General features: G+C 49.6%; 1 protein-coding gene across 5 annotated transcripts in view; it reads right to left on the reverse strand.

The window, feature by feature from the left end:
• Positions 1-26,515, reverse strand: part of VANGL1 (VANGL planar cell polarity protein 1) — a 58,018-nt gene that overhangs the window by 5,559 nt on the left and 25,944 nt on the right. For 4 of the 5 annotated variants that reach the window (XM_081177303.1, XM_081177300.1, XM_081177301.1 and 1 more), the window contains exons 5-7: positions 15,296-15,429; positions 11,586-11,624; positions 11,129-11,261 (exon numbers count right to left, since the gene is read on the reverse strand). In XM_081177303.1, the coding sequence (XP_081033429.1) occupies positions 11,129-11,261; positions 11,586-11,624; positions 15,296-15,429 (306 nt within the window). The remainder of the gene's footprint in view (positions 1-11,128; positions 11,262-11,585; positions 11,625-15,295; positions 15,430-26,515) is intronic. The other variant, XM_081177304.1, reaches the window with a different exon arrangement.

Here is a 26,515-nt window from a genome sequence, read left to right on the forward strand (position 1 = left end):
CGCTGTGCAGTTGCTGCCGGCCACACTGCCCCTGCAGGTTGTCACGGTGGATGGCAGGGAGCTGCTCGGGGGGCAAGTGGTGAAGCAGACGCCACCAATGGTGATGCGACTTGGGAATCACAGAGAAATCATCAGCTTCAACGTCACTCAACTATCTGACACGCCCGTTGTATTGGGCATGAGTTGGCTGGACAAGCACAGCCCAACGATGGCTTGGTACCAGAGGCAGCTGACCTTCGGCTCTTCCTTTTGTGCTGAACACTGCATCGTGCCCAGGCAGGAAGGAGAGGAAGAGGAGTCACAGCTGCTGCTCGGCACGCTGCAAGCGATTCCCCACAAGTACGCTGAATTTTTGGAAGTTTTCTGCGAGAAGGAGGCAGACAGGCTACCCCCTCACAGACCATATGACTGCAAAATTGACCTGCTGCCGGGGGCGGCGCTGCCTAAAGGGAGACTGTATTCCATGTCAGAGGACGAACTGCAAGAACTCAAGGAGTTCATTGATCATAATTTGCAGCGCGGCTTCATCCGGGAGTCCAAGGCAGTGGGGGGCAGTCCCGTATTCTTTGTTAAGAAGCGGGACACGCCCCAAAAGAGACTCGTAGTGGATTACAGGATTTTGAACAGTGTGACTAGGCCATCGGACTTCCCCATGCCCCGAATTGACGACCTCCTCGCAAAGGTACGGAAGGGCAGAGTGTTCACCAAGTTGGACCTGCGGGGGGCGTACAACCTCATTCGCATGCGGGAGGGTGATGAGTGGAAGACAGCCATGTTCACGCCACTGGGGACCTACGAATATAGAGTTATGCCTTTTGGATTGCAAAATGGCTCCCACGTTTTTCAAGCATTTATGCATCACGTGTTGGCGGGACTTCTCTACAAGACGTGCGTCTGTTTCTTAGATGACATCCTGATCTTTTCGGAGTCGCAGCAGGAGCATGACAAACACGTCAAGGAAGTGCTGAGCAGGCTAAAGCAACATAGGCTCTACGCCAAGCTGGAGAAGTGCCAATTCGACGTGACGGAGGTGGATTTTCTGGGCTACAAGCTGTCTGACAAGGGGCTCGCCATGGACAGCGCCAAGGTTCGAGCGGTGTTGGATTGGAAGAGCCCGCGCAACCGGAAGGAGGTCCAACGGTTTGTCGGCTTTGCGAACTTCTATCGCAAGTTTATCAAGGGCTTCGCGATGCAGACGGCGGCCATCACTGACACGCTTAGCTCCAAGAAAAAGAAGTTCATTTGGACAGAGCAGGCGGAGCAGTCCTTTCAGGCACTCAAGCGTCTCTTCGCGTCGGAAGAGCAGCTGCTTCATGTCAACCCCAGCAAGCCGATGAGGGTGGAGACAGACGCTTCGGACAGAGCCGTGGGGGCGGTCCTGCTGCAGAAAGACCCGCAGGGGGTGTGGCGACCGGGAGCGTTTTACTCCAGGAAGCTCAGCAAGTCCGAGCAGAACTACACCATATGGGACAGGGAGTTGCTGGCCATTCACGCAGCGTTCAAGGCGTGGAGGCACTTTCTGATCGGCGCCAAGCACACGGTGCAGGTTTGCACGGACCACAAGAATCTAGAGCACTGGCGCACGGCACAGTTCCTGAATCAGAGGCAGATACGTTGGGCTGAGTTCTTTGCGAACTTCGACTTCCGAATAGAGTATGTCCCGGGGGACACCAACATCATGGCAGACGCTCTCTCCCGTAAGCCACAGTATCTGGAGGACGCAACACCAGCGGCCGCCATGCACATCTTCGCACCGACAGTGTGGGCGTGCGCCGCGGCGACCGTGGACCTAGAGGCGGTGCGACGAGCGTTGCAGGGGGACTCCTTCGCACGAGCAAAGATGGCAGAGGTGCAAAGGGGCAAGGCAGCGGCCGACGGTTTCCAGCTAAGAGATGGATTGCTCATCCGTAAAGGGGCCATCTACGTGCCGGGAGACGAACTTCGAGCCAAGGTGCTGCAGCAGCTGCACGACGCGCCCACGGCCGGGCACTTTGGCAAGGAGAAGACGGTGGAATTAGTAGCCAGGGATTTCTGGTGGCCTGGAATGAGAGGGGAGGTCGCAGACTACGTGGCGAGGTGTGACACCTGCCAGAGGGCCAAACCGGTGCACAAACCGCCGGCCGGACTGTTGGAGCCGCTGCAAACTCCGGTCGAACCTTGGGAACGGGTGGCCCTGGACTTTGTCACGGATCTGCCCAGCTCAAGGGGCAAGACGGCAGTGCTGGTGGTGGTGGACCTGTTTTCCAAGATGGCCCATTTCATTCCGTGTGCTAAGGTGGCCACGGCGGAGCAAACCGCCAAACTGTTCATAGACCACGTGTTCAAGGTTCACGGTCTGCCACGGTCTATTCTGTCCGACCGGGGGCGGCAGTTCATCTCGAATTTCTGGCAGAAGCTGATGGGCTTCCTGAACGTCAAGATCAACCTGGCGTCGGCGAGACACCCGCAGACCAACGGGCAAGCGGAGCGGGTCAATGCCATCATGCAGCAGTACCTGAGATGTTATGCAAATCAACAGCCTGCGACGTGGGTGGATTACCTGCCGCTTGCCGAATTCGCCTACAACAACACGAAGCACGTGTCCACGGGGGTCACGCCGTTCTTCGCCAACAACGGGAGACACCCCAGAACCTTCCCGGGACTGGAAAGAATGGGGGAGGGGGAGCCGCAGACAGCAGATGCGTTCGCGTCGGAGCTGCAGGAAGTCCACGATCAGCTGAGGCGCCACCTGGAGCTGGCCAAGCACGCATACAAGGTACAAGCAGACAAGCACAGAAGGGTTGGAGAAGAGCTCCACGTGGGAGACTGGGTTTGGTTAGCAGCCCACGCAGTGCCGGCCAGGTCGTTGGCCAAGAAGAAACTAGGGCATAAGCAACTGGGGCCCTACCAAGTCGAAGAGCAGGTCAACCCGGTAGCTTTCAGACTGGCACTTCCGGAGGGTTCCAGGATGCATCCGGTATTCCACAGATCGGTGCTCACTCCCTACAAGGCACCGCACAGGTTCCAGGAACCCGGAACGGCGCCGAGTCCGGCCAGAGACAGAACAGGGCACGCGGGAGTGGCACAGAAGGAGCGCATCAACGAAGTCACGGAGATTTTGGACTCCAGATGGGGGGAAGAGGGGGTAGAATACTTTCTCGCCAAGGAGGGCACCCCGGCCAGTGCGAACAGCTGGGTGCCGGGCTACGCCTTAGACGAACCTCTGCTCAAAGACGAGTTTCATGCCCTCTTCCCACATAGACCTATGCCAGCAGACTTTTTCGACGACTGGCTTTTCACGCCCACGCTTTCGGCCAGCACGTTCCGGGGGTTCGACTCGGACGAGGAACCGACACGAGACGTCCGTTCCCCGGAGGGGTCACCCTCGGGATCCGCCTCGGAACCCTCGTATTGGTGGGACGATAGGCCAGAGGAGCAGTTCCGCAGAAAGTGGCTGGAATGCTCAGGACGAGCAACGCCGCCAGGAGGAAGTGAGGGAGAGACGGACATGGACATTTTCGGGGACGACCCTGGTTTCGAGCACGGCGGCACAGAGATGGAAGCGGAGGTGACCGTCGTCGACGAGAGCAGGGAGGAAGAACCGGAAGACTTCAGATGGAGGCCCGCCACGGGAAGCGACCGATATCCGACGTTCGTCCCTTTGCAACAGCAGCCCCCAGCTCCAGCACCGGAAGGAGGGGAGGGGGGAATGGGGGGCTTCGAGGGGGGGATGGATGTCAGGGGTTTAGGAGCAGAGGCACGGGCAAGGGAGGAAACAGAGAGCGAAGGGGAGGAGGCAGAAGAAAAGATGAGTGATGACGACGACCCGAGATCTCCTAGTCTTTCCAGTGAATCAGAGGATTCACAGAAAGGAGCACCAGTGGCCAGGGCAAGGGGGGAGTCAAGGGGGGCACCCCAGGAAGATAGAGCCAGAAGGGACTCAGGGGGGAGCAGCTGGAAATCGGGACCAGCGTCACCGCCAGGAAGCAGGGAAGAGGAAGGGAGCCAGGGGGGAAGCGCTGGCAGCTCACCACAGGAGGGAGGGCATGAGTCAGGAGTGGCCACACCTCCATCGGGGAGCGAAGAAACGGTTAAGAGGAAGGTGGAAGGTTGGGCGCGCGCGCCAAGTTCAAATGCAGAGGAAGGCGGCGCAGTAAGCAGCCCCGAAAGGGAACCAGGTCCTAAAGCCCGGCGCAAGGAGGCAGGAGGGTCCGGGTCAGCGTCAGAAGAATCCCGGAAGGAGGAGGCCCCGGGGGGTAGAGGGACCCAGAGGAGGACAGTCAGGCGGAAAAGGTGGAGCAAGGCTAGGATATTAAGCTGGTGCTCACGGGGCGGAGACTCAGACGGAGCTTCGCCGATCTAGCTACTAGACGTAGAGTTTGCGCGCAGCAGCGTGAGAATGGAAACTGTAATTCAATAAAGACTTTTACTTAATGATCGCTGGCTAGCGTGATCCTCTGTGAGCTAGGATCTTCAAGCAGCTCTGACAACTGCACACAACATTCCAACACGACATGAGTAGGGAGGTCCAAGCAGGGTGGCTAGGGCCTCTCTGTTGTTGTCCCAGCCAGGGACAACTGCATGCAAAAGTTACGCATGCCCACTGATTCTGGCTGGCTGAAGCGCCCCAAGCTCTGAACAGGTTCATGCTGCGACTTCCCCTTCGCCTGAAGCGTGAGGAGAGCAGACCCCTCGAAATGAGGGAGGGCGTGAGAGACTGCAGAGATGCCGAGTTTTGCTAGGCAAGAGAGGGAAACTTCTAAGCCGCACAGCAATCATGTCCCTGGGGTATCTGAGAAAAAGTGGCCTGTGAACACTTGAGGCCCCACCCTCCAGTCTCCATAATGGAGCTGTTTCCAGAGGAAGAACAATGAAGGGGATGAAACTCTGTGCTGCCCACCAGGCAACGGCTTGTTCCACCTGCCTTGCCCCACCCTCCTGCCCTGGGAGCCTTCAGAATGGAGTTGCTGCCATGGGCATTGTGTGTATGTGTCTTTCAATGAACTGCATGGAGTGGAAGATTGTAAGTCATGCAGGTGGGGAAGTGTGTGTATGAAATCAACAGGGCCTTATTTATTTTTTGGTTGCTATTTTGTTAATGTTGTTTTATAGATTATGCAGTGAATCCTAAAATATAACTGTCAGGGGCTCAGGAACAGAGGCACAGGGGAGAGAGGAAATGGAGAGCGAAGGGGAAGAATCGGAGGGGAGCGTAGGGGAGTATGGCAGTGACCCAAGAGATTCCATGAGCTTCTCCAGCGAATCAGAAGATTCCCAGAAGGAGGCGCCGATGGTCAGGGCAAGGGGGGTCCCAGGGGGGACACACCAGAAACAAGGGGCCAGCGGGGACTCCCAAAGCAGCAGCTGGAAATCAGGACCAGCTTCCCCACCAGAGCGTAGTGGGGGGGAAGAGTCCCATGTGTCAGGGCCAGCGTCTCCTCCAGCAGGGAGAGAAGATGAGTCATGGCTGACCACGCCTCTATCGGAGAGTGGGGGAACGGAGGGGAGGTCAGGTCCAGGTAGCCTCCCCGAAGGGGAAAGCAGTGACAGGAGCAGTGTAACGGTCAGGAGGAAGGTTGCCGGCTGGACGCGCGCGCCAAGTTCGAATGTACAGGCGCGTGGAACAGCAGAAAACCCGGATTGGGAACCAGGTCCTAAAGCCCGCCAGAGGCAGGGGGAAGACTCAGGGGACTCAGCGTCAGAAGAGTCTAGGAAGGGCGAGACCCCAGCTGACAGGCGGAACCAGAGGAGGAAAGAGCAAAGGAAGAGGTGGAGCAAGGCTAGAGTCTTAAACTGGTGTCTGGGGGGAGGAGATTCAGACGGAGCTTCAGCGGTCTAGAGTTTCAGACGTAGAGCTGCACGCTGCGGCTGTGAAAGACAAACTGAACTTCAATAAAGACTTTTGTATATAACAACGAACTGGCGTTGGTCCTTTGTGAGCTGGGACCTCGGGCAGCTCTGACAATAACTTTTGTTGTAATTGTGCTATTTAGCTTTTTTTTAAGTTGTTTTGTGAATAGCGTTTGTAATTGGTTAACTGATGATTTGTCCATTATCGTATATGATTTCTGTATTATTTGTGATGTTGTATTATGTTATTTATTGCTTGTAAGCCAGTTTGCGATTCATGTGAATGAAAAATGGCATAGAAATATAATCAATCAATCTAGCTCTGTGCCATCTACTTCACACTGTCTGGTAGCAGCTGCCTAAGTTAACAGAGAAATATCTTTCCCAGGTACCCACTGGGAAGCTGGGAACTGAATCTAGGACACGGACTCTGCCACTCTGGGCCTTTCCCTGTGGTGGTGGTGGCGTGGCTGTGAGAGAGAGAAGAGGTCGAGTGCCAAGCATGGATACAACTGGGTTCTTTTCTCCACCTGCAAGAGTTCTAAGCAAAAACAGAGAATATTGTGGCTCTGTGATGAAAATTCCAGACTGATAATCGGGCAGCCCTGAAAACCACCCGATCTCTTTAGGTCTGTGGTTTCCACAGCTGTTGCCTCCATTGGAGAAGACTGAAGCCAGGGTGGGCCCCTTCCCTTGCACTCCAGGCAGCTTGCTCGAGTGACTATGTTCAGCTCTCTTCATCTGCAGGGCAGGAACCTTTGCTAACCACCCCCTGGTTTTGTGCAGCTGAGCAAACAAACTCCGGACAGTGCCTAGCAAATGCAAGGGAAGATCTGCAAGCACCCAGAGCAGCAAGGAAACTGGAGGAAGGAAGGACAGCAGAATTCAAAGGAAGACTGTTAATCCTGTCCTCTTGTTCTTTGCAAAGACTTGCATGCATATATGATGCTAAATAAAGAAGCAGCTCATTTTTTTCTTTTTACACCTCATCATAGTTAGAGGTGAATAATTAATTTCCCATCCCTTTTCATTTTTTTTAAGTGAAGGAAATTGCATTAGAACAGAAGTGCAGGGTGGGGGGGGGTTGACCCTTCTCAGGGGACAGCAGGGAATGGTCATAGCTCAGTGGCAGAGCATCTCATTTGCATGCAGAAGGTCCCATATTTGACCCCTGGCATCTCCAGGTGGGGCTGGGAATCCTGCCTGAATCCCTGGAGAGCTGTTGCTGCTCAGTGCCAACTGTACAGAGCTAGATGGTCCAACTCTGTATACAGTAGCTTCCTATGTCATGCATTTTCCTGACTGAACTGCCTCCTTGTTATTTGCTATTGAGCTCCTTCCCTGTGTGCGGCCTGATCCCTACCTACAGCTGCTTTGGAAATAGTTTAAACAGTACACAATAATCTCCATCTCTCCTAGCTTGGCCTTCAGATCACAAAAAGGTAAACTGCAGTTCCCATTTTTTTAAAGGGCCTTCATCCCAGCCACTTTTATTTCAGCAGGAAAGCAGTGGCACAGATACCCAATCAAGACCCTGTGCCCGCAGCTTCCTGCCCCACCCCCTGCTATCTGCAGTACCAGCAGCTTCAAGCAGCAGCCCAGGGTGGGCATTCTGGGAAACTGACCCAGGCTTCCTATTTAGATAGAGAGCATGACATTGGATTAGGGACCGGGCCCAACTGCCTCCCCTTCAATACAACAGCAGAAGTGTTATGCATGCTTTAAAAAGAACAAGGAGGTGTGATTAATGTCACATGTAGTTTGGCCATAAGAATCCCATGACTAAATTTCCTGTGAAAGAATGAAGCCAGGAGTAAATCTTGTCAGCCTGACAGGCAGCAAATATAGAAGACTCGGAGATGACCAGAAGCTCCACTCAGAGAGATAAACAAAAAACAAAAACCAAGCAAGGGATCCCTTCAGGAAATCTCTACATGTAATTCATCCGGTCTTTCCCATTGTTTGGCTGCTGTTCGAATCTGCCCCGCCTAAACACATAATCAAATATTGTTTACTGATGAATTCAAACTCTCCGGAAAGGTTTTTAATATATATACTGTATGCTTATTTGAAGCCAGCAAAATACTGAGCCACGAACTGAGCACACCGCTGGGCAGAAGGAACTTGTGGCTGTCTAGAGGGGGAGCTAGTTAATGGGTCTGAGAAGGAATGTCAGTTGCTGATAGTCAGTAAATGTTCAGCAGGATTTGGCACTGAAAACAGCGCAGTGGTGGAGGACTGGGGCAAGCCCTTCTCCTCCCCTACGCAGAGGGCCTCCAGCATGAACTCTTGACACAAGTGCGCAGTCCCAATTCACACAATTAACTGAGGCCAGAGTTGGAAAAAGACTGTGGGGGGTGGCTTGCTACATCCATGTTGTCAGTGTGGCAAAAGGGTGAGTTCTGCTTCATTATCCTCTGCAGGCAATATCTTTGTCACCCTGGCTGAGCATATAAACTGAGGCAGAGACTAAAGACAAATCAAGACCTTCTCGCTCTGTTACCTCCCTGGTTGCAATGATGTTCTGTTTCCAAAAAGCAAGTGACTCAGCTCCATGATACCAGGCAGCCGTATGAAGCAACGGGATCCTCCCAATCCCAGTTCTCCTTGGCACGAATGTTGAAGTTTAATGCTTTGGCACCAGTTTGAAGCACGAAAGGCTCTGATGATTGGCCTCCTCTGCGAATGCCCTCCTGCTCTAGAATCCCCAACCTTTTCATTTCCCAGCCCCCCTTTTCTGTTTGCACAATGCACATGGTTAAATATATATTCTTGTGATAGAAAATAATTTCACCATCAGGGAGCTTCATTGTATGCATCTCAAGGCAGATCCTGCCTTTTAAAGAACAACCTGAGCTTGGCAATAGCAGGATTTCATTTCTGGAGCCCCAAGTTCCTTGTGGCGTTGTAGTATCCTGTGGTACTTGGACTCTGCATTTTGGACTCTGCGTTTTGTGAGTGAATGTCGTGTATGCAGCAAAGACAGGTTGGTTATCACAAACAACTGAAGAACACTTAACGCTCTCCGACCGCTTTGTGTTCAAAGTGCTGTGAACGCATTACTGTGTTGTAAGCCTTATAAAAACCCATACAGTCGACCTCAGAAATCGAATGCCTTGCGAGTCAAACATTTTGCCTCCCAAACGCTGCAAACCCAGAAGTGAGTGTTCCGGTCTGCAACATTCTCTAGAACCCCAAAGTCTGATGCGGCTTCCGGAGCTTCCTGCAGCCAATGGGAGTTGTGCCTTGGTTTCTGAACGTTTTGGAAGTCGAGCGGACTTCCAGAACGGATTCCGTTCGACTTCTGAGGTGCAACTGTAGTAGACTAGGGTAAGGTCTAAGAGAGACAGCCTGAGGCCATCTAGTTAGAGGCAGAGCTGACAGTTAAACATAGCTCCACTCTTTCAGCCAAGAGCTTTCACACTAGCTCTTAGCAAGGTTGAATGTGCTGCTAGAAACACCTGAATATCTGTAGGAAGGGGCAGTGAGCACGTCAAAAAATGGGAAGGATTTACTGAGAGTAAGACACGCAGTACTTGTGATCAGCCAGGCCAAACACAGCCCATTAGCTGTGATTTAAGCCCTTGGTGGGCCACTAGACACTTCCTAGTCTTGCTGCTTGTCCTGGATTGCAAAAAGCAGGAAGGTTAACAAGTACATGGCAAACTGCAATAGAAGAAGAAGAGGAGGAGGAGGAGGAGGAGGAGGAGGAGGAGGAGGAGGAGGAGTTTGGATTTGATATCCCACTTTATCACTCCCCTTCAGGAGTCTCCAAGCAGCTGACATTCTCCTTTCCCTTCCTCCCCCACAACAAACACTCTGTGAGTTGAGTGGGGCTGAGAGACTTCAGAGAAGTGTGACTGGCCCAAGGTCACCCAGCAGCTGCAGGTGGAGGAGTGGAGACGTGAACCCGGTTCACCAGATTACGAATCTACCGCTCTTAACCACACTAGCCTGCGTTTGGTAATGAGGTTGTCAGAAAGCCCCCAGAGAGAAATCTGAATGCTCTGGGAAGATAGCATGATGAGGACAGCCGATCCCACTACCTCCACTTTAGCTAGGAACTATGTCTAACCCCAACCCTGTTCCATCCCTCCGTTCTTGCTTTGCAGCACATTGGCTACATCTTGGAGATGTACCGGAGAAGTTGTGAGTCCAGTCCGCAAGGAAAGACATTCCTTTTTGCCTAAGCCTGGGAAACTCGGGTGTGTGTTGTCCTTTCCCAATCCAGCCAGCTGTGCTGAGCCATGCACTCCACTCTAGTCTCAGTTGACTCTCTGAACATGCAATGGCTTTTGCCATTTCATCTTGCTTGGCACCGGTCTCTCTCATTTATCTTCCCCAGTTAAGGGCGCAGCACACATCTATTGGGATGGGTGCAAGTGGTTTGAGCATAGCACACCAATCCTGGCCCGACTGCACTAGCGACCAATTAGTTTCCAGGCCCAACTCAAAGTGTTGACTTTGACCTATAAAAGCCTTGAACGGCTCAGGACTGCAATTCCTCAAGGACTGCTTCTCCCCATATAAACCACCCCGGACTCTGCATTCATCATCCGAGGCCCTTCATTGTGTGTGTCTTCCATGTGAGGTCCGGAGGGTGGCAACATGAGAACGGGCCTTTTCTGTAGTGGCTCCCCATTTGTGGAACCAGGGGCGCCGACTTATAAAAAATATTGGGGGAGCCCGTGAAAGCTCATGAATAATAAATAAGCTCATGAATATGCAGATAAAGTGGCGCCGCCTCCTCGTGAGCGAATAGGGGAGAGCGTGCTGCGCCTATTAATCAGCTCCGAAGGAAATTGGGTGGAGCTTTTGCTCGGGAGGGAGGGCAAGAGGCATGCAGCCCGACCCTGTGCATCTTGGGCTGGGGGAGGGGCGGCGGTGGCGCTCTGCTGGAGGGGTGCCCGAGATTATTGGGGGGGCAGAGCCCCCCAAACGAATTTTTGAGGGGGCTCGGGCCCCCTCAGGCCCCATGGAGTCGGCGCCTATGTGTGGAACGCTCTCCCCAGGAGGGTTCGCCTCCTTCCAAAAGCGTTCCTATCCAACCAGGCCTTTGGCTGATTAATATCCTACAGCCTTTTAAATGTATCTGTGGGAAGGGGGGAGGCGTTATTGCTTTGTTGTAATTATTTACTTGAGTTTTATCTTGTATTTTCTTCTGTGAACCGCCGTTTTGATGAAGGGTGGTATAAAAATTTAATAAATAAATAGGAACTCTGTGTCATCTCCACTCCCATTCCAGACTAAGGAAGAATTGTATCATCTCCCGTGGTTGGCCTGCAGATAAAATTCTTGCCTTGCTCGACGTTTTCGGACCCTGCGCTCGTGGTCTGCTTCTTCGTAATAGAGCTCATTGTGACTGGAGTCTCTGCGGTGCGCTGCAGCAGCTATCATGGCCCTGGACTGCCCCGCTGCACTGTTATCTGGCCCTTGAAAGAGAGCAGAAAGACTGAGAATTAAGAAAGAAAAGCCCGTCAGCTTGCCAACAACGCTGATAACCTAACACCACCTTTCATTTCCCCCCTTATTCCTAAAAGGAAAAATACTTTCTGACCACAAATATTCCCTTGGGGTGCAGAAGTGCAGTAAAGGGATGTTTTTCCCCTGATGTACTGAAATGTAAACCGGGAAAGGGAACTTAAGATGTAACCTCCGTATAACCAACTTTTACAGAAAGATACAGCAGCAACACAGAACTGGAACTGGGTGAATACACTTAGACAGAGGACACATACACCAAAGATGCTACTTACCATTTGCTAAATGCATTTTCAGTTTGGCCACAAGGGCAGCTGGAGCACATGGCAATTCAGCGACAAGAAAGAGGGAGTGTGAAAGGGGAAATGGGAGGGAGGGAGGGGAGAGATTCAAAAGGAAAAAAACAAAGACAGAAAATAAGAACATCAAGTGACATGAGACGGACAAAAAACAAAGCGAAGCAGTGCCAGACAAAATAAAATAAACTTCTCAAAACCGGTGAAAGATTTTTTAGGCAGAAACAGGCACAGTAAAGCAAGATGGCGCCTACCAGACAAGCAGGACATGGGACGCTGCCCTAGGCCTCTGGGTTTTCCTACTTGTCTGCTCCAACCTTCAATGGCTCTCCAAGGACTATTCCAAGCCTTGGAATCCTTTTTCTTTTTAATGCCAGGGCCTGAACCCAAGATACTCTGTATGCAAGGAATGTGCTGTCCAGCTCTCTGGGGAGGGCTATGGTCCCTCCCCAAATGTGTCCAGGTCTCCCATCACATCTATAGTTTGGCTCTCATCCTAAATAGGGAAGGGGGGGGGGTTACAAGCTGTTTTTGTCCTGGGAGCTTTCACATCTCCCCATTGGGGGTGGGGGAGGTGATAGGAGGGACAGACCCCTTTTGAGAGCGAGCTCTGGTTGGTATGCACCAATTAGTTTGGAAGCAAAATGGGCCCACCCCAAAATAAGATCATGTTTTCCATGTACTGAGAAGGCTTCCTGGCCATACAGAAGAAGCAGGGCTTTTTGTGACAGTACTCAATGGTACAGAGTACTGACACCTCTTCTTTTGCTGCCCGTGGCAGCTATTTTGTGCCGGCACCCACAGAATGTTTATCATTATATGAGCACCATCATCTCATTTTTAACAAAAAGAAGCAATGTGCAGAAGTACATAAAAAGTAGACATTCTGTAAACTAAAAGAACAGTATGCTTTTCAAAGGTCAAAATGGCCGTGTGAGTTTCCTTGACTAGCAAACTGCTGAGGGCAGAGATGTAAGAAATGAGCTCATCTCATTAATCTGGAGAAAGTACTTCTGGGCTCATACTGAATGCCAAAGACAGGAACTGGTGTTTCCTCCTTGCATTTGCTTGGGGGTGGAGAGAGAAGCATGTTGCTTCCTAATCACAGCTAGGCAAGAGTCCTGGATTTGCCCAGTTTTTTATGGGAGTGTCTCATTTTCACTCCAGAGAGAAGGGGGAAAGAGGTCAAAGCTGCGTTGGCTAACTGTTCAAGACCCCACAGACCAGGCATGCCAGCGGTGGGTGTGACCAGCACACACTCCCCACCCATATGCTCAGGCAGATGTCCACACATTCACTTCCAGGCAGCAGGCGCAGGGGATGAACAGACAGGAAGGCAAGAAGTCTGGCAGAGACCTACACACACTCAGCAGAGTGGCGGGAGGACTGCAAACAGGCATGCGCCCCATACACACATCACTGTGCTGGTCTTGATGGAGGGCTTGAAACCACTTTGCTCAACAATGTCCCCTGCTGCTTGGCACACACACACAAAATACCGTATTTTTCGGACTATTGGACGCACCGGTCCATAGGACGCACCTAGATTGGGGGGGGGGGGAAATAAAGGCAAAAAAAATTTATCCCCCCCCCCAGGCGCGGGGCTGGGGCGGGGAAGCCCGAGCTTCCCCCTCCCCCAGAACGGGACCCAGAGCCATGCTTTGGCATCGCTCTGGGAACTTGCGGGGCTGGGGGAGGAGGAAGCCTTCCGCCAACCTCCAAACCATGTCGGGAGACAGCGGGATGGCGCGCTGCGCCTCTCCCGCTGTCCCCCGAGCTTGTGGGGCTGGCGGTGGGGCTCTCCTGAAGCCGGGAGGTTGTGGGGATGGTGGGGGGGGGGAGAAGCAGGCTTGCTTCTCCCTCCCCCAGCCTCCCGATCAGGTCGGGGAAAAGCGGGATAGCGGAGCGCCGCCATCCCGCTTTTCCACGACCTGATCTGGAGGTTGTGGGGCTGGTGGGGGGGAGAAGCAGGCTTGCTTCTCCCCCCGCCAGCCTCCCGATCAGGTCGGGGAAAAGCGGGATAGCGGAGCGCCGCCATCCCGCTTTTCCACGACCTGATCTGGAGGTTGTGGGGATGGTGGGGGGGAGAAGCAGGCTTGCTTCTCCCCCCGCCAGCCTCCAGATCAGGTCGGGGAATAGCGGGGTGGCGGCTCTGCGCCTCCCCGCTGTCCCCAGCTTTTGGGTGCAGGCTGCTGCCCGCAAGCCTTGCGAGCCCGCGGGACATCCCGCCGGGCTTGCAAGACTTGGGATAGCTTCCTGAAGCCTGGAGAGCGAGAGGGGTCGGTGCGCACGGACCCCTCTCGCTCTCCAGGCTTCAGCAAAAGCCTGCATTCGCACCATAGGACGCACACACATTTCCCCTTCATTTTTGGAGGGGAAAAAGTGCGTCCTATAGTGCGAAAAATACGGTAAAAAGAAGCCAAGTTGTTGCGGGCCTGGGGGGGGGGCACTAGAAATTACTGGGGTGTGTGTGAATATTGCCTATAGGCTAGTCAACACCTGGTTAAAAGGATCCCTTTTGCAAGCCTAGAAATGATGGCTATGATTGAGCTGGAAAATAAAAACAAAAAGCAAAATTAAGGCAAGAGAGGGGAATGGAAGATGGGCAAGTCTCCCAAGCTTGCTGGAGCACCCAAGGTTCCCTGGTCTTGACACCTAGCACCCAAGAGTGAGGAAGTGAGAGCTGGGAATGGGGAAAGCCCCCCCCCCTTTCCCTGAGCACCGGCTGTTTCCACAACTGCTTGTTCGGAAAGGGAGAGGGGGTTTGGGGCCAGTGGCTGGTGGGACCAAAGCAAGGATTTCATCTCTGATTCAGACGTTGAGCTGAGCTGCTCACTGCTCTCAGGCAAGCTCCACATTCTTCAACAAGTCCAAGTGTGGAGAAGTTCACCAGCATCTTTAAGGGAAACGAGCATGCCTATAACCTCATCTTGGAGCAGAAGTAGCTGATTTGGTGCCCTCCAGACATTGTTTGACTCAACTACCATCAGCGCCAGCCAGCGTGGCAAGTGGCCAAGGGCGATGGGAATTACTAGTCTAACAGCATCTGAAGGGCCATGGCTTCCCCCAACCTGCCTTATGGTATCAAGGAAGTGAGTGTTAATGTTGAGACGGGGCAGGGAGAGAGAGAGAGAGAGAAATGTGTGCCATGAAATTAAGTGCTCAGGTGAGCTGTTTAACACTTTTTGGTCAAGGGTCCCCACCTGGAAACATTACATTTGGGCAAGGCAGAGAAATACAAGACCCTCATCATTCATTACTCATGTGATAGGAGCACCAGATGATTACTGGAGACTTTGCACGTCTCTGGGCATGCTGTCCAGTCTCAGCTACAGAGCTCTACGCACTGGTGTGATATTTTGCAGGTAGAAGCCTATGTGTGAATAGCTCTTCCCTCCAGATAGTCATGCCAATGTGTGGACATCTATAGGCGGCACCAGGCAGTCTTTGGGGGGCTCAATTATCCTCAAGGAGGGGTAATGATGCTCTGTGTCCATCATCCAAAATCTATCTCTCAGCATGTGAAAAATAAGCTGAAAGCTTCAACCCTGGATCATAACAGAGGCAAGGGAGGGGGTGGGGTGGCAGCTTGACTTTCCTGCAGTCCAGGTCAAGGCAAGCAAAAGGGGGAAAGACATAGAGCAGCTTCCAAACATTACCACCAATTAATTTGCCCTCTCTCAACCTACCATCGACATTGTAGACCTTCAGACCTGCCATGTGCTTCTCTGCACGTGCTTTGGAAGCTGTTAACAACAGGGGGTTGTAGACAGAAAAGTCTCTGTGGTAATTTTCCAGAACGACTAAAGCAGCACGCTGGATACTGGAAAGAGAAATGGGAAGAAATATATATATATATCAAAAATGTAGTTAATGGAAACCACAATATATGAGAAGAACTTCCATAGTCTCTCTGTATTTTGGCAAGCACAAACCCAAGGAAAGCCTTCATTTTAACCCTAACTCACATAAAGACTTTCTGTTGTTAGATTACAGTGCCCTTCATCCCTAGCCACTAGGACCTGTGGTCAGGGATGATGGGAGCAAACTCTGGGGACCCAAGGTTGGCGAAAGCTGCCTAGATCACCTCAGGTCTACTCATTATAGTGCCAGGAAAATAAAGCAGCTGTTTTTAACTTGTTTATGCATTGCGTCTGAAGAGCCACTATTGTGCCTTTTAATTTCTCACCACCAAACTGGTTCAGTGAAAGACTCAGCCTTTGTTTATTTCTATATTTCTTTTTTGTATGTGATGTATTAAAATGAAATAAAAATGTTTAAGAAGAAAGAAAGACTCAGCCTTCCAAGAACCATGGAACTGCAATGCTCTTGAGTGTAGGAGCAAGAGCTCCCATCTGCAATGCTTCTCATACGCTTCCTCCAACACTGGTTTTTATCCAGCTCATTGTAATTAGAGGACAGGGCTGTGTTGTTGCCGCTGTTTTAAAACTTTTAAGAAATTCTCTCCGTACGTTAGTGGGAGGGTTTGGGTGGGGCTGCAGTAGCAGGGGGAATTTTCTTTTTAACCCTTCCCCCTACACATAAGTACACTACAATTTCCCTGATCAAAAATTATGTGTTTCCCAGAGGAGCCACATATAGGTATCACGTATGATTTAGATCAGGAAAAGTGTTCAGGAAAAAGGTTAAACCAGGGGTCAGCAAACTTTTTCAGCAGGAGGCCGGTCCACTGTCCCTCAGACCTTGTGGGGGGCCGGACTATATTTTGGAAAAAGAAGAATGAAATCCTATGCCCCACAAATAACCCAGAGGTGCATTTTAAATAAAAGGACACATTCTACTCATGTAAAAACACGCTGATTCCCGGACTGTCCGCGGGCCGGATTGAGAAGGCAGTTGGGCCGGATCCGGCCCCCGGGCCTTACTTTGCTTACCCATGGGTTAAACCTTCCCTCTCCTAGCATCTCAACACCAACCTAATTTGGGGGCAGGGAGGGGGATTACTTGCAGCTGTTTTAAGATATAATTACTGAGAGATCAGGTAATAATAATTTTATTATTATTGGTGATCTTTCACCACCATCTATTTTGGCTCATAGTTCTCCCTTTTCCTTTATTTTAAAACTTCAGAGGCAAATCAAATCATTTGTTTATACAAGCATTGATAACAAAGCTTGGTAACACCATTTGCAACTTAATAAGTCCTAATATTTTTGTATTGGTTGCTTTTTATTTTTATTGCATTGATACATATATTATCTATTCTATATTCATTACTATGAGAGCTTTCTCTCTAATAAAACTGTAAGGATATAATCATGCTGCAGTTTGCTTGGCCACAGACAGGTGATACTGGATGATAAAATAATAGAATCCTAGAAGAGTAGAGTTGGAAGGGACCCACAGTGAGGGGAGCTGCTGGTCCATTGGGAGGGCAGCCCAGGGGAGGAGAGGAGAGGGTCTCTGGAGGACGGACATGAAGGCACAGGTGAGGAGTGGAGGTGTGCGAAGCAAGCAAGCAAGTGGATCAGGCAAGAAGTCTGGGTGAGGCAGAGCAATCTGAAGGAGGGTGGTAGGCGAGGCAAGGAGGAGGGGTCTGGAGGATGGAGCTGCGACTGTGCAGGCTATGCAGGCAAGGTAAGGCGGAGGGAACCAGAGGACAGAGATGTGGGCAGGTAAGCAGCTCAGGTGAGCAATGGAAATATGGTGGGTTAGCCAGGTGTAAAGGGAAGGGGTTGGCCAGGGGGGCAGAGGGTTAGAATGTAAGAGGCGGCTGCTGGCTCAGCTCAATGGCCCATCTATCTAGTCCAGCATGCTGTTCTCAGGGTGACCTACGAGATACCTGTGAGAAATCTGGGCATAAGAACACTCTCCTGTCCTGTGGTTTCCAGCAACTGGTATTCGGAAGAACTCTTGCCTCCAGCTGTGCAGGCAAAACATAGCCATCCCAGCTAGTAACCCCTGAGAGCCCTCTCCTCCATGGGCTTCTCCAATCCTCTTTTAAAGCCAAATAAGTTGGTGGCCATCATTGTCCCCTACAGGAGCAAATTCCATAGTTCAACTATGCACTATGTGTAAAGAAATACTTTCTTTTGGCGGGAAGGTACGGCTGGCAAGAGAAGCAAATGAGGTCACAGCCCATAGTATATACACATTTATATGTATTATTCCAGTATCTTAAACTCCTAACACATGCAATGATTTTACTTCTTTATTAATTTAACATCTTATAAAACAGACACCGTTACCAAGCTATTCCATTACAAATATTATTGTTTCTCATAATAGTATCATTTAAAATAATTTCTATTTCTCCTTTGATTCTCGAGTTTTATCAAAAATATACTGTTGCTCTCTCCCCCCACCCCCGATAAAATGGCTCAATTTGGCCATTAAAGAAATGTCCCATTTCACCCCACTCCATTCATTTATTGTTGGTGTTATTTGTAATCTCTACTTGCATGCATATAACCATCTTGTGGCTGTCAACTAAGGAGAAATACGTAAGTTCTTTGTGTTCCTTTTTTTGCTGAACCATCTACATACAAAAGAAGCGTCATTGGCTGGGTCCAATGAGGTTTCTGGTTTTCTAACCCCCTTCCTTTTTTTACTTGCTCCTTTGCCCACTAAAGAGAGGCGGCAGCTGAAACGCAAGGAGGAGCAGACCTTAATTACATGGATGGCACCAACAAGAAAACCAGAAAGGTCACAATCATTTGCAGAATGAGCACATGCCTGAAACAGCCCCCTGGGGCTGCATTGCTGAAACCTTCCTGCCCACATCAAGGAGAAGCACCACCCTTTGTAACTCAGCTTTGCCGGCTGCATGTTACGAGCCATAAAGGAATGGGAACCGCCCCCCCACCCAACGTTAGCGCATGTACACACCCTTCTCTTCCCACACAGGCATTCACTTCTAGGAGCAAACACTACCAAGAGGCAGCAAAGAATGGAAACCATCTCAGCAGAGAGAAAAGCTTGCAAAGGCGTTCAGCTAATGAAGGAAACAGTGAGAAAAGTGCTCCCAAAGTTATTTGGCTACTGGCCAGATTAAATGAGTCTAGGTTTTACTGTGGGTTATTAATGCCACAGAAGGGACACATTAGCCCTCTCTTTCCATGGTAATTTCCAGACTGATTTCTGTTGCTAAAAGCAACAGGGATAGCTCAGTTGGTCACAGCAAGGTGCTGTTAACGCTAAGGTTGCAGGTTTGATCCCCATATGGGGCAGCTGCATATTCCTAGACTAGATGACCCTCAGGGTCCCTTCCAACTCTACAGTTCTATAGGATAACATCTCTAATGTAACACACAAACCCTTTCCCCGCTAGCCAGGTCTAAAAGAAGTCAAACTGAGGCATCCACTTCATATAACTGAGTTTCAGTGCCATTAAAAGCAAGTGTGGCAATGTCCCCTTTAAGAGGTCTGTTATATTTTGGGGCCAGGTGGGGTGAAGGGAGACTGTAGGTGGGAGCTGTGTGATAGGCACCCAGAACAGAACCATGAGAAGGTAAATTGTGACATGACCCCCCACCCCCAATAGTTAAATAAACGAAACAACATTATATTGAAGAAATCTGGTATCAGACTTTATAGGTGCATCTAAGAAAACGGTAGCAGGAGTGGGATGTCTCCAGAAAAACCTGTCTGGTTAGAAGAGAAGAGAAGTCAAGGAAAGTAAGAATGTTGATTTAGGACTACCAACTATACTGAGCCTCTCCAGCAATGAAGCAGAAGGCTGGCAACGTTTTAAACAAGCTTTTGACTTCTATGTGATGCTGGGTAAAAACAGAAATGGATGATGACAGTCAGAAGACAGCGCCCTTTCTTTCTCAACGTAGTGGACAAAGAAGCAACGTATCTATGCAATGGCTTACAACGCTCTGCCACTGAAAAAAACTTAACTACAAGTTGGCGCAGGAAAGGTTTGAGGAAAACTGCCTCCCTAAAAGGAATGATACCTTTGAACATTATACATTCAAAATGAGACCGGAGAGAGAGGAACGGTTGAGGCTTTTGTGGCTGTTCTCAGCCTGCTATGGAAACATGCAATTATGGAGAGTTAACTGAAACCTGCCTGAGAGAGCAGCTAGTATGTATTGGGAATCCAAGACAACAGCATCCAGAAAAGGCTGCTGGAAAATGATGATCCCGCATTAGAAAAGGCATTCAGAATTTGCAAAACAGCTGAAGCAACAGTGCAGGGCATGCAAACATTACAAGGCAAGCAGGACCCTAGAGAAGGCCTAGGAATTTGGAAAGCACCACCCCACAAGTCCACGCAGAAACCAAACAAACTGACGAGCTCCAAGTGGAAGCAAGCAACTGGAGCAAGACACAAGGAAGGAAACAGGAAAAAGCTGTGCACCAAATGTGGCTGCCTTCATGCGCCCATTAAGTGCCCAGCATGCGTTGCAACATATGCAAGCAGCTGCACTATTTTCAAGGGTCTGCAATTAAAGCCATAAGACGCAGTATCACCAACGGAGAGTTCGTGCTCTGCATGGTGAAGTTAGCAACTGCATGGGTGGGGGTGGGGAAGATTTCTGCACTGGCAAGCTGCAAGAGGATGAAACATCACAAGACCAGATCATCTCCCTCGACACGCTAACATTTAAGGTAGACATGGGGCCACACAATAAAGTTACAAAATGCAAGTCAAGCCCCTCTATTTAGAGTACAAGAAGTTTAATCTAAAAACTTTGAAGATAACCCCCATTCCAGCCAAGGGCATGTGTGAACTAGTAATTAAAGACAAGGGCAATGCCATGCAAGTGCAGCTTGTAACCGTGCCAACATCACCAGTGCCCATCAAAGGGTTAAAAGCATGCTGAGACCTAAACCTAATTAGGACAGCAAGCACCACAGAGAAAAAGGTTACACACCTACCATTCCTGTCTCAAGAAATGTGCCCCTAGCCGTAAGAAAAAGGTTGAAAGAGGAGCCAGGCAGACTAACTGCACTGGGCACTGTTGAAAGGCAGAAGGGCCAACTCCCTGGGTGCATCCTTTAGTAACTGTGAGAAAAAGTTGCCTGCTGTTATGCCTGGATCCCAAACAACTGAGCAAGTATGTCATTTTCTTATTCCCACAAGGGATGAACTCTGGGGATACGGCAGGTGCCAGGTGTTTCTCCACGGGAAGCATCTGCAGGGTTTGGGCAGGTCTCCTAGTTAGGGAAAGGGCAAAGCTGTGCACTTTTAGCTCACTCCGTGGAAGCTGCTGTTTCCAGGGGCTTCCATTTGGCTTATGCCTGTGAAACAATTTGCACTGCAAGGTCAATGTGATGCTGACATGTACCCATGCAAAAATCTGTGCAAGGCTGAGGGGAAATGGTAATACGATAAGGGTACCAAAGACTTGCCATCACTTCAAGAAAATTATGTGCTGAGTTCCAATACAGTGGTACCTCTGGTTAAGAACTTAATTCATTCCGGAGGTCCGTTCTTAAGGTGAAACTGTTCTTAACCTGAGGTACCACTTTAGCTAATGGGGCTTCCCGCTGCCACCACATGATTTCTGTTCTCTTCCTGAGGTAAAGTTCTTAACCCGAGGTACTACTTCCGGGTTAGCGGAGTCTGTAACCTGAAGCGTCTGTAACCTGAAACGTTTGTAACCCGAGGTACCGCTGTAGGAATGGAAATCCAAAAGGGGAACGGACAGTGTTCCACCACTAAGTGGCTTCAATATCATATGAAGCGATCACACCCCATGAACCTTCCTTTACGATGGAAGAGAAGGCATCTCCTACTGATTCAATATTATTATTATTCACTCAGAAACAATGATGGACAACCAACACCACTCCGCACCAAATGAGGGGCTCAAATCCATGACAGGGGAAGAAGGCAGAGAAACAGCTCCCCAAAACTCCCCAAAACAAAACAGTATAATATTTATTTATTTATTTATTTATTTTTACATGATGGGGTGGAGACGCTCCTTCAGGTATACTGGGCCGAGGCCGTTTAGGGCTTTAAAGGTCAGCACCAACACTTTGAATTGTGCGCGGAAACGTACTGGGAGCCAATGTCGGTCTTTCAAGACTGGTGTTATGTGGTCTCGGCGGCCGCTCCCAGTCACCAGTCTAGATGCCGGGTTCTGGATTAGTTGTAGTTTCTGGGTCACCTTCAAAGGTAGTCCCACGTAGAGCGCATTGCAGTAGTCCAAGCACCACTCTGGCGAGACAGTGTGCGGGCAGGTAGGGTCTCAGCCTGCGTACCAGATGGAGCTGGTAAACAGCTGCCCTGGACATGGCAAATAGGCACAAGGAACTGGAATACTGTACAGATAAGGGAGGTCCAACAGAGCCATAAGAAAGCCAGAAGGACTCACTGAAAGTGATTATGTGTTACTATTACTGCATTACATTTTTTGTTTATCAGTTTTTAGTATTATTATTAAAAAAAGAGGGAGATGTGGTGATATCCCTTTAAGAGGTTTGTTATGCTTCATAGGGAAACCGCCTGAGAGGTTTATGTCAGAGGTTTATGCGCCTCAACAGCATGCAAGGAAAGCAAAGAGACTGCACATAGCAGCTGTGTGTGAGGCACCTAGAACAGAACAGGACCACGATAAAGTAAATATGGAAACTACCCTGTGATTGTTAAGAAACACCACATTATACTGGTGCATTGGAGAGAACATCACAGGCAGTGTTATTAAATGTATTGGGGGGGCTGGATGAAGTGAAAGAAGGGGACACATCTTGGATTTTCCACCTCAGGCATCAAAATATGTGTTGCTGGAAGCAATTTTGTAAGATAGTTGTCCCACTGTGCCAACTACTGCATTTGAAAGAAGAAGCTTTGATAAGGGCAAGGAAATGTGTGCTGTCTGAATGGCTTTCCTCTCCTGGGTAGGATTGCCCTATGGCGGCGCCCCAGGGCACTTATGGAAGGAGAGCCCTTGTGTTATTCATCTTCTCTCCCTCCAGAGCTAGATGATGTTGACTTCAGCAGGCTGGAGAAAAACCACAGGCCATTGGGAAGACTTCCCCAGCCCTGACATGTTAGGATTGCAATCCTATACCGACTTAATTAGGAGTAAGCTATATTGAGTGGGGACGCGGGTGGCGCTGTGGTCTAAACCACAGAGCCTAGGCTTGCTAATCAGAAGGTCAGCGGTTCGAATCTCTGCGACGGGGTGAGCTCTCATTGTTCGGTCCCAGCTCCTGCCCACCTAGCAGTTCAAAAGCACATCAAAGTGCAAGTAGATAAACAGGTACCGCTCCGGCAGGAAGGTAAACGGTGTTTCCGTGCACTGCTCTGCTTCGCCAGAAGTGGCTTAGTCATGCTGCCCACATGACCCACAAGTCCGCTGACTGCAGACCAATGCTGGCTCCCTCAGCCTATAGAGCGAGATGAGCGTCGCAATCCCAGAGCTGCCCACGACTGGACCTAACGGTCAGGGGTACCTTTACCTTTACCTTTAAGCTATATTGAACCCAATAAGGTTTACTTCTGAATAGACCCATACAGAATTGTTCTGCAAGGTTCTTTTTAAAACTCCCTGGCCACCAACGAATTGCCCTTCCACAGTAATTAAGAAGGAAAAACTTATGATACCATGCATAATGGTTGTAGAAAACCAGGCTTGCTGGGCTATAAATCTTTTGATTTTTTTATGGGGTGTTTCAGAAGCAGGCATGCAATTTCACTTTGACGTTGCAACAACTTGCTTCAGTCTTGTCTAGCCTTCTGCTGTGCTAGGAGACTCCAGCATCAGCACTCCCTTCTTGCAGTGAACTCAGCGAGTGGGTCATGTCAGAGCATGATCTGGCAAGTAAGGCGGCAGCTAGAGTAGTATGTGCTGTTCTAAAACTTCATCAGGTGCCAGGAGTGCTGGAAAGTCTTGTGCATACAAATTTATTCCACCTTTTAAAAATATATCTACACCCTGCATTTGTTTTATTCACCCCTCCCCCCTTTCCATGAGAAGCAGAGAGAGCATTTTTTGAAAGACAGTTTACTAAGGGCAAATCCACTCACTTTCTCAAAAAGAATGGAAGGAATCCAAAACATATCGATATTCAAAAGTTTCAGGCACAGAGGAGAGTCTCTTCCAGAGCAACTCTATATGTGCAAAAAGACAAGAGTGCATTGCGCAGAAATGAGCTTGATGGATTGGCTATCTGGCCAGAAGTAACAGCCAGGGCTCACCCAAGCATGGGTCTGAGCAGTTTTGTGTTTGCCCCACAGCTCCCCCCAGAAAAACATGCTGTCTACCACTGAATGCAATCCATGGAAAACCTAATGGCCATTTGGTCCGACTCAGCGGTAAATTGCAGGTTTCCTTGGCGGGAAGCAGCAGGGCAAACAGAGGGGTAGACGCAGTGCCGGACGTATGTATAAGCTAAACAAGCGTAGCGCCCCACTCGCTTGGGGGGCTCCCAAAAAATTAAAGGGGAAAAACTGGATGTACATTTCCAAAATATAAGATAAAAAACAAAAAAATAAAACCTACATACAGCAACAATGTTTTGTGTTGTGTAGGCTCCTATGATGTAAGTCATGGGCCCCTCCTGCTAGCTCGCTCCCTAAAATATCACTCGTTTGCTCATTTCTATATATAGGGTGCCTACATTCTGCATGGACTTTGCATTCTGCATGGACTTTTCAACAATTACTTTGATGAAATACATACAGTCATACCTCGGGTTGAATGTGCTTCAGGTTGAGCGCTTTTGGATTGCGCTTCGCAGCAACCCAGAAGTAACGGAGCGCGATACTTCCGGGTTTCGCCACGTATGCATGCACAAACGCTCAAAATGAGGTCACATGCATGTGTGGAAGCGGCAAAACGCGCCCCGTGCAAGCGCGCTGTCGCGTCTTACGTTTCATTCAGGATACAAACGGGGCTCCGGAACGGATCCCGTTCGCATCCCGAGGTACCGCTGTATTTTGTTATGTGTAAATGGCTTTAGATGCCATAAAGGTCCATAAAGTACAATAGCTTATATTCAACACAAAAAACAGTGACAATTTGTTGTTGACAAAGAACAGCTGGACATATAAAGGGCCCCATTACCTTCAGGAGCTTAGGGTCTCATCAAACCTAAATCCGGCCCTGGGTGGACAAGCCCTCACAGTTTGCCTGCAGGCGGGAAGAGAGAAGGTTGGCAGGTGCAGATTCTGCCATTACTCTGCTGAGAGAAGCAGAATCTGCCAGATCTGACACACAGAAAGGACCAGGAAGGAGATGGGGCCATTAATCTTTCAAAGTCTTCTTAAGTCTCGCCAGAGTATCTGTTGTGGTGATCCTCAAGCTACACTGTTTATAAATCAGGCATGACTAATGATCTGGTCATCAGGAGGGGCTTAGAAAGGAGGAACTAATCCAAGGCAAAATGCTTTACACTTCGCAGGGTAAGCATGAGGAACAGTGGTGCCTCGCAAGACGAAAAGAATTCGTTCTGCGAGTCTTTTCGTCTTGCGATGTTCTTCGTCTTGTGAAGCACGGTCCGTCGCAACTGCGCCTCTTCAAGCGGCTTTAAAAAAAAGCGCAAGACGTTTTCGTCCTGCGAAGCAAGCCCATAGGGAAATTCGTCTAGCGAAGCAACGCAAAAACAGAAAACCCTTTCGTCTAGCGAGTTTTTCGTCTTGCGAGGCATTCGCCTTGCGGGGCACCACTGTACGTGAAATGTTCAGGGGGTTGTGAAAGGATCTTGAAGCTCTTATATTTTCAAAAAGAATGCAAAAAAGAGGTGCTGATATTCTTAATCCTTTAGTTTTGAGGATGCATCTTTCTTAACAGACTGATCAAACAACTTCCACAGTTAAGCTTTTTATTTATTTAGTTTTAAACATTTTAGCGCACTAGTTAACGCAGCCCAAATTCCTCAGGAAACTGCTGGGCCACAGAAACCATTTCCAACTCCTGATCTTGAAAGGCTTCCAGAGAGTGCAGCCAGCACGCCAAACCTCTTTTTGCCCTCCACTTGCACACAAGGAAGGAGAACAAGCTGAACTAAGTCCGCTGTTATTTCAACTGCTCTTCCCAAACCACCAACTGACAGTGCCGAACTAGAAGTATTTTCTATTGATAATCCTGAGAGGTCAATACAGGGGAGACATGAAGAAGAAGCACCAAGGAGGAAAACGAACAGATAAAATGCTTAGGTGAAAATCAGGCTCTAGTAGCCACCTTACTTTGCTCTCAGTGGCAGTGCTTATCCACAAACCTAGAAGAGTAGATGCTTTATTCTGAGCCAAACTGGTGTTGATATATAGTAAGAGGCAAGCATTACACAAAAGTTCAGATGAGCTTAAGCAATTTTTCAAGAAAAGTTGAACTTGGGGCTGCAACCCTATGAACCTTTGAGAATAAGATCTTGTTGGAACTGGAGGGAATTAAAAGCCCACTCATATTCACCCAGCAATGCCAGTGAACAGCCAGATCATTCATTACTCCAGGAGCAGCACCTTATAGAGATCCTATAGAGTTTCATTTGCACTCGGCACTTGCTGGGCTTTGAACAGTGTGGGCTCCAGGGACACTGAATAGGAGAAACAGAGAAAAGGCATACTGCTGTTGAAAGCACTGTTGCACTCCGGTGCCTCTGGTCTGATCCAGCAAGACTGAGCACCCTTGAAGCCCCAAAGTCAGGTACTTTAAAGCACTATGCAGGGCTGGTAAAGAGCCCCGTGAGGTGCTTTAAAGTGCCTTCCGCTTTAGGCCCTACCGCCCCTTAGCTGACTGCGGAGAGCCCAAACCTGCTCTGTCTTGCCAATGCACAAGCCAGTCTCCTGACTGCACACTGGCAATTACGTCTCAGTTTTCCCACACCTGACATCACATATGCTGTAATTCCAAACAGGCCTTAGGGAAAGTACGTATTTGCAATGCATTTTGTAGATTCTCCTAGCACAAGGACGTCCAACTTCCAAGAGACTGCGATCTACAATTAAAAACTGGCAGTGATCTACCCCTTTTTTGAGCTTTTTTTTT

The sequence above is a fragment of the Podarcis bocagei genome, assembly GCF_964188305.1.
Source record: "Podarcis bocagei genome assembly, chromosome: 17".
NCBI classification, from domain to species: Eukaryota; Metazoa; Chordata; class Lepidosauria; order Squamata; family Lacertidae; genus Podarcis; species Podarcis bocagei.